An 8847-nucleotide genomic window follows, 5' to 3' on the forward strand; every position below is an offset into this window, starting at 1 on the left:
ATTGAGTTTCTCCCCTATTACTATTTAGAGTGAGTGAGTTGGGTTTTTAACGCCGCTTTTAACAGTATTCCAGTTATATCACGGTGTGTCAGCTTAATGTTATAGTCACGTGAAATAGTGAAACTAGTACCAATAGGGATACCTTGAAATGACAGTGGAGATTAAGTGAATCGAGATCACATTAACGCGAAACTGATGTTCAAGGATATGAACCTCATACCTCATACTGTTTCAGTATACACACAGTGTCTTCTAAAATGTCATGTACACTGTCGAACTACTTACAAATTTCTAAATATAATTGAAGATATATGTGAAACTTCCACATTGTTTCTGTATTTTATGGAGTAGTCATTACCTGTTTGATCAAAATGAATAATAAATCTTGAGTGAGTGAGTTGGGTTTTAACGCCGCTTTTAACAGTATTCCAGTTATATCATGGCGTGTCAGCTTAATGTGGGAGGAAAGCCCGAAGTGATGCAGGTCTCAGACGTTTACCACTTGGTTGAAACCCACGAGCACGGGTATGGTACTGACAAACCTAGAAACATAATCGGGGCGAACCGGGATTCGAACCCACAATCATAGGTTTCTGGCGTGCCCAAGGGACGCAACTCTGCACAGCTAATCGCGGCGCCTTAGACGACTGGGCCACCCGTGCCCCCCATTACTATTTAGATCATAAATAGATGTATGATGGACAGAAACACCTTGGTGGTTTATTGTGTGACACTAGCTCCAATGATTCGACAACTTTGAAACTGAGTATGTTTGGAGTATGCATCTTCCCAAGGCAAGGGAGTTAACTGACCATAAAAGTCCAGTTTCCACCCTTGCCAAACTAGATAGGAGTATGATATATTAATTAGGATAACAAAAACCAAACTGATTTATTTGGTGTGTGTGTATCATTGATGGGTTGAGGAACATTGAAATAGTCACAGAGTTCTGCCGAACCCTTCATTTCTGGCGTAAATAACCAAAACTTGGAACTAGTCCTCTCAATACAAATAACATTGTGGCAATCTAGCATCATTGAAATAAGCATAACAAAATAATTCTGCTCAATGGTATACATTTAACATTGGGGTAGACTTTGTAGAAGATTAATTGTATCTTCTGACTACAGAAACAAATTAAAATTCTATGACTGCATAATAAGAAAATATGTTACCACATCACCTTTCAGATATGAGATAAGATATTATCAAAATATGATAGAAAAGTTATGAAAATACAAGGAAACACTGTCGTCAACATGATCAAGAACATATGAACATGGGTTGAAAATAATTTCAACATTTCACTAAGAACAATCACAGAAGAAAGGCCAATAGGGCTATGAAAACATAGAAATATTGTACGACAAATGTGTAGACATCTCAAAGTCTACACTGGAAGTGTTGCTGATGGAACATATCTGTTGTCAAGGCAACTGGTGTGATCATCCGACTTGCCACTGTAAAAATAGAAAAAGTAAACACATTATTTAATCAGTTTAAGCCAGCTTTTCACCTGTTAACACAAGTTTGCAAACACAATCTCATTAGAATCAGGTCGGCTACTCCTGTGCCATTTAAACCTCTCAGTGAAGATCTGACAACATCTTGCAAGAGGTTATAACCAAGTTGTCAGATACCCCAGTTGTCAGATACCCTAGTTATCAGATACCCCAAATGTCGTATACCCCAGTTCTCAGATGCCCCAAATGTCATATACCCCAGTTGTCAGATATGCCAAATGTCATATACCTCAGTTGTCAGATACCCTAGTTATCAGATACCCCAAATGTCATATACCCCAGTTCTCAGATGCCCCAAATGTCATATACCCCAGTTGTCAGATACCCCAGTTGTCAAGATACCCCAAATGTCAGATACCCCAAATGTCATATACCCCAGTTGTCAGATACCCCAAATGTCAGATAACCCAGTTGTCATATACCTTAGTTATCAGATTCCCCAGTTGTCAGATACCCCAGTTGTCTGATACCCCAGTTGTCTGATACCCCAGTTGTCTGATACCCCAGTTGTGGTTTTATGAGTTGATATATCCTATTTATCATATAATGGTTAGGTTTCTCGGCAGGATAAAGCCAACGGAAAAAAACGATAACCGTTGGGGTCATATGCGGATAGAGATGCAAATATCAAAGGTCAAGTAGGGATTACTTTCAGTGTTTATAAACAAACATGGCGTCGCCCTTGTAATAAGGCGATCGAGTCAGCATTAACCATTGGGAATCTGGATAAACTACAGGGATAACTGCTATCATTATCAAAAGAACAGTCTAATATACTGAAAATCAGTGTCTAACTGTGACATAGCTAAGGCATTTTTATAAGTTTTGGCAACTTTGGAGATATAAATTTCGAAACCATTTTGCGAGGGCACGAGGCCTAGCCAAGTGGGATCAGTAGCCATATCTGTGCTTGTAGACTTCTGCACCTTTTCCATAAATTAAAATAGTTGGATTTGGATGAAATATGTTTGAATTGTTACCTTGTTTTTGTTTCGTTCTGACGCTGTGTGTACATCTGACTGCACGTCTTAATGTTATGACAGGACAGGCCGACTGTCAACAACGTGGCCGTCACTTCTCATGACTAGAGTAGCTTCCCCTTGACAAAGGACAGTTACTCTAGCGGACAGACCGATGGATTGCCGCGAAAGGCAAGTAAAAGCAATTGTTGTTTTGCGTATATGTTGCTTAGCCACTGCATAAGAAACAGATTTCAGTTGGAACTATATTGGCGACTGTCACTGTCCGACTGACTTACCCTGAGATGTAATAAATATTAATGCACGCATTCCAGGAAAACTCGCAATGTTTCGGTAATGTTTGTGAGAGGGGGAAAGCGATTTTCGGAATTAAAGAACGGCATTATATGATAAAGAGGCTATCACCATGATCACGCTTGTGTGTTTGGGGATGGTAAATATCCTGTATTAGGAATAAACACCATGTCATGATGTATTTAGCTTGCCAAGGCTCGCTAAATACAATGTTCATGCAGGATATTTACCATCCCCAAACACACTTGCGGGATAACCTCTATTCACAGTGTTGAAACATACAAGTGAAAATCTGGCCACCAGCCAACTCGTCTTGCATCAAAACACTGGCAGATGACCACGGAGTACGCTGATCACTGGGTCGGATTAACAAGACTGATTAATGAGGGATTTCAGTAATTTGTTGCAAATGAGGTCTGTCAGAGTCGGAGTGTGAGACTGTTGGATTAACGGGTCTAAATAGCACTGATTTAATCGGGTTCTCATCATAAGTGTCGGATAAAGCCGATTGTCGGATTAAAAAGTGTCGGATTAACGAGACTTGACTGTATATTAAAAGTCTTACATACACAAGGTGTCTGGTAAATTGAGTATGGTCTGGACTTATCTATTTTACGACTTTGGTAACAAGCATTGGATAGTGGGACAACTCAACCGTGGCATTTGTGATTTTAAGGTATCTGACAAATAGGGTGTGACCTATAAGATAGCCCTGGAAATCCAACAGGAATGGCAATAGGTTGTCACATGAGGAGGACCAGAAGGTCGCAAACTTTCCATATTTGCATTCTGAATAAACAATGAACTTGTTGAACTGAACATAATTTTAAGACCATTACAATTTGGAAAGTGATACATATGTTTTTGTCGATGTATATTTGAGTTAAAATACAAATTAAGTTGATGACGTCATTTCCTTTTTCCTTAAAACTGAGTATGACATTGTGTTTATATAGTTTCAATTTTGTGTCAGTATTTATTTTCTATCCATTTCATTAAGCTGTGCTATCAGCGGTTTCACATACGTATGTTCAAATAACAGATTTATAACAGATTTATCTTCAAAAGTGCTAATTTATTAGTTGTAAAAATTCTATGGAGCACACATTATTGAAACCATTTTTGTTTGATGCTGTTGGTTGCCGGAAAAGCAACACAATATCTGTTTTCTGTAAATCACAGTTGTTTCAAAATTTCAATATCCCATTTTGTTTCACTGCGAACTTTTCCTTCAAATAAACAGCTTACTTCATTCCCTTTTATCATGTTAATACATGTGGCCACAATGTGACACAACTAGTATGTATTTCATCTATACTCCTTAATAAAGTGCCCGTGAAGATCCGGGGTAGAATAGGTCTTCAGCAACCAATGCTTGCCATAAAAGGCCACTATGCTTGTCGTAAAAGGCGGCTAACGGGATCGGGTGGTCAGGCTCGCTGACTTGGTTGATGCATGTCATCGATCCCAATTGCGTGGATCGATGCTCTTGATATCAATCACTGGATTGTCTGGTCCAGACTCAATTATTTTACAGACCGCCATCATATAGCTGGAATATTGCTGAGTGCGGCATAAAACAACAAACCAAACCAAAAACCTTAATACAGTTCATAGTTTCTATAATATTCTATTGTTGTCAGGCTTTTCTCATTGTGGCATTTGTCTCCAGTCAGTCGAACTTAAAACACAAAAAACAAAAAAGTGCCCCAAAATTTCTCGACTCCTAGACTGTGGAATGTATGAGCAACTTTAGCTACCTTCATGGCATTATCTCCTCCCTGCATCTCCGCCTTCTTCTCGATCTCCTCCTTTCTCTGCTGCTTCCTCTTCAGCCCCTCAGCATCCTTCACCCCTCTCGACTCGTTGTCCCGCTGACGTTTGATTGCTGCCTCAGCCTGCTGTTGTCTTCTTGTTTCCTGAATAATTGAATATTATTAGACTGACCATTTATTCTGGAGGGAGAGAGTATTGTTTTATGCCGCATTTAGCAATATTTCAGCAATATCACGGCAGGGGACACCAGAAATGGGTTTCACACATTGTACCCATGTCGGGAATCAAACCCGGGTCTTCAGCGTGACGAGTGAACGCTTTAACTAGGAGGCTACCCGACTGCCCCTCATTTATTCTGGAGGGGATCCAGTGCGATTGAGGAGGGGTCATGAAAGGGGATGCCAAAACGTATAACAACTGTGTGGGGGAGACAAGAAAATATGACACAGTTATTTTTAAAAGGGGGCACAGGTGGCCCAGTTATGTACAGGTCTCAGACGTTTACCACTTCGGTAAGCACGGACCTGACAGACCTAGAAACAAAATATAGGCGAACTGGGATTCGAACCCACAATCGTAGGTTTCTGGCATGCCCAGGGGACGCAACTCTGCACAAAGAATTGCGACACCTTGGACGACTGGGCCACCCGTGCCCCAAGTCATGTACAGAGTAGCACGCATCCCTTGGACATGCCAGAAATCCATCATTGTGGGTATGAATCCCGGTTCGCACCAATTACAGTATTTTCTTGAGTATAGTGCGCACCGAAGTATAATGCGTACCCCCTCTAGCAGATTCAGTATATTTGAAATTTCTTTTCCGAATGTTATCCGCAGAAAAAATTTACACTGTACCCCTTCAGCGATTTCCGGTAAACAAACAGCTGTATTTTCTTTTAAAAAAGTGTGCAGTATGTTTCTGGGTTTGTTAGCACCATACGCATGCTCTTGGGTTTTAAAAAAACATGAAAAAGTCTAAGACCTGCGTCACTTCAGGTTCCCTCCAACATCAAGCCAACATGCCATGATATAACTACAATATTGTTCAAAGAGGTGTTAAACCCAGCTCTCTCACTCTTATTTTTAAAACAAAAAAGGCTAAATCTGGACATTATCTAAGGAACTGGTCAATTATAATTGGGGGGGGGGGGGGGGGAGTGTCACAGTGGCTAGGGTGTGGCGGCAAAATATGATACAGTCCTATTAATGAGACCACTCCCCCCTTTTCATCCCATAATAAGTGATTAAAGTCATGGAACGTTATACACAGGATAGTCTAAATAGAGAAATTTATCAATGTTCATTTATCATGCTATGAAACTAAGAAAATGTATGAATTTGTAACACGCCCCAGACGATGTACTATTGGCCTTTGAACTCATCAGTACCATGAAGATTGATTGATTGTCTAAATGGGTCTTTACATGGACTTAGAATCGGACATAAAATAATAAAATATGCTCTTGTTGACCATTGCATGGGACTAACACAACTGGGCGAGTGTAATAAACAATATCTGCAGTTCTGAAAATGACAACCACCACAGCACAGGTGGCAACATTGGAGTTGGCATGGAATAATGCATAATGTCATCAATATGAAGTATACCATATTTGACGTAATAAGCGCCCTGGGTGCTCTCAAAATTAGAAATAGGAGTCTCTTATTAGAATATTATTTTGGTGTAAAAACAGAGTTGAAAGACAAATTTCATGGTTTTTGCTGACAGCCTGAAATGTTTATGTACGACAGATATATTTTTCCAGAATTTAATTCCCCCTATTTAACGGTGCATATAACACATGAGTGCATATTATACGCGAATAAATAAGTCTTGTGTACATTGATCAATTGGAAGGGGTGCTAATTGGGATTGTTCACTAGCCAATATATTAGCAAATATCGCCGTGGGCGCTTATTACGTCGAATATGGTAAGCCTATTTTCCAATTTGTGTTTTGTATATTACCTTTCCATTAATTTACACATACATGATATGTTTTTTTTCCATAGATATGTCATGTATATCAGAAACACAGACACAGAAGATAGTTTACATTACTACAAGTAGGACATGGCAATGATATGATTACATATTATACTACAACATCTCTAACTGTAATACAGCCTATCAATAACTAAGCAGGCGTTCATGCTGGAGACCAGACTGTAACAGCGTTCCATGAACGCCACACTCATCCTAGCAGGTTGGGATCACTACAGATCGGGGTACAAATAGGGCTGAAAGGGGACCATGAGTTTTCATGTGACAATACGACACACAGTACATTTTTTCTGTATTGATACAAGACGATACACTTGCTGAAATAGATTACTAACTACTCGTTTAATGATCCCTGGCATTTTTGTCAGTCAGACATAGCCAAATGTGTTCTAATCAGTGTTTCAAGTTGTCACAACGAACATGTGTCTACAGCTAGCTTATCTTTAAAACTTGCTTTGAAATATTTATTGTCAAAAAGTTTCCATGCGATTTGGCGATATGTATCATATCGTGACCTTGCTGCATTGTTTCACCCTTAGGTATAATACATCACTGTACTGTACCTCAGTGTCTGTGTATCCCACCCCCCAGTCAGTGTGTAACCCCAGCTAATTGGAGATATTTCACTTGGGAAACCTGTCAAAGTTTTGTCAGTTAGTGTGGTTGTGTTATGATCCTTTTCTCTTCTCATTCATGGACAAATGATAGATACAATCCTCACCTTTAACCAACATTTTGTCTAGAAAACCTTAAAATACCTTAAAACAAGAACGCATGTGCAACATAACCAATTATTAGATCTAAAGTGAGAGTTTCTGGATTTCAGAAATGAGTGTTATTATAAATATCCTCTCAAAGATGTACCATATTTTCGAACCGTTAAGATGACAGGGCTCCTATACCGAGGGATCAGTTAAACTTAAATTTGTGTTCATATCGACAGGCGATGTCTTCTAACAATAGAATTCAGTTAATATATCGATAGAAAAGAGTCTTCGATTAAAGGCCTGACCTCCATTGCCTTGTGTGTGAATTTACACTGCACTCGAGTGACATCACCTGGTTTCTAACACCTGAATGGTTGATCCTTAAGCGGGGTTTCCATGTCAGATAATATTCATGCAGCTCATCATTAAAACTCCAAAAGTAATTAAAAGTTTAAAACCTATTCACAAAATATGAATGTTTGTCAAATCATAATATCATGTAATATATTTTAGATTGTTTTACAGAAACGTTCATACTAGTTGCGTCTTCCTTTTCATCATAACATGGGCACCAAATTATTAATGACGACCTATTGTTATGAAAGTTTACGGATGCTTCACATGAACCCAGTGTTGACTGATCGTCTGTGCACGCGACTGAACATGAACAACAGAATGTTCGAAAACAGGGCACCTAATTGACCATGGCACCGTGTTCATCATATACGCCGACTGCGGTAAAGAGACTCAGACATTATGTCGTTTCGAGTATTAACCCTAGATTGACGTAGTAAATGCCAATATGAGGGTATTCCCGACCTGCCTTGTAGATGGTTCACTGAGCACTGATCTACATCAGACATAGACCCTGCCCTCTCTCGGGGCACCACTCCGGGTCTGGAAAGGTACGCTGATCGAAATCCGGACAATCGACCATTGCCGTCACTTGTATTATTACTATTAATAAAACAGGCAACTATGATAACCTGACAATGTACTCACTGGATCCGGCTGATCGTAATCCTCAACGGAGCCACCCAAACATGGCAGACACATCCCCATTGTCTCTCCTGTCCGCCAAACGCGGTTCACACTTGTAACTTTCCTTTCTGAAGCAATGTAATTTTTCAGCAGGAATCTACTTCCGGTAAAAGTTGTAAACATCCGGTTTTTAAAGGGGAGGTAACTCACAGGCGTAGCTGCACGCACACCCCAGTTGACAAAAGCATATGTTTATTCATGTATGGGAGACCATTGGCCCATGTACATTTCAGTTATATAGTAACACACAATTGAGACAGGTTACATTGAAAACAATACTAAGGGTATAATATTAGGTCTTTGTACGTAGTAATAGAACTTCCTTAAAATACTTAGCTACATTTCTGAGTATAGTCATTTTGGCTATTTAAGAGATTGCTAAAAGTATTCTTTAATACATGGATTGTTATAGAATCTTACAGGAATATACTTTTGTATAATGATGCGTAAAACGGGCAGACAAACACATAATGGACTTCGTCCTCAATACAACCATTGTTACATAGCCGACAAAAGCGTTGT

General features: G+C 39.5%; 1 protein-coding gene across 1 annotated transcript; it reads right to left on the reverse strand.

The window, feature by feature from the left end:
- Nucleotides 1-543: 543 nt before the first annotated feature.
- LOC124133567 (small VCP/p97-interacting protein-like) lies at nucleotides 544-8426 on the reverse strand. Its single transcript, XM_046498008.2, has 3 exons — nucleotides 8287-8426; nucleotides 4558-4716; nucleotides 544-1460 (listed from the first exon to the last, which is right to left on the reverse strand). The coding sequence occupies exons 1-3, from the start codon at nucleotides 8344-8346 to the stop codon at nucleotides 1446-1448; spliced, it is 234 nt and encodes a 77-aa protein (XP_046353964.2). The 5' UTR covers nucleotides 8347-8426; the 3' UTR covers nucleotides 544-1445.
- Between the last annotated feature and the right edge of the window lie 421 nt (nucleotides 8427-8847).

The sequence above is a fragment of the Haliotis rufescens genome, unplaced genomic scaffold (genome assembly GCF_023055435.1).
Source record: "Haliotis rufescens isolate VD_foot unplaced genomic scaffold, xgHalRufe1.0.p SCAF_5, whole genome shotgun sequence".
In the NCBI taxonomy this organism is placed as follows: Eukaryota; Metazoa; Mollusca; class Gastropoda; order Lepetellida; family Haliotidae; genus Haliotis; species Haliotis rufescens.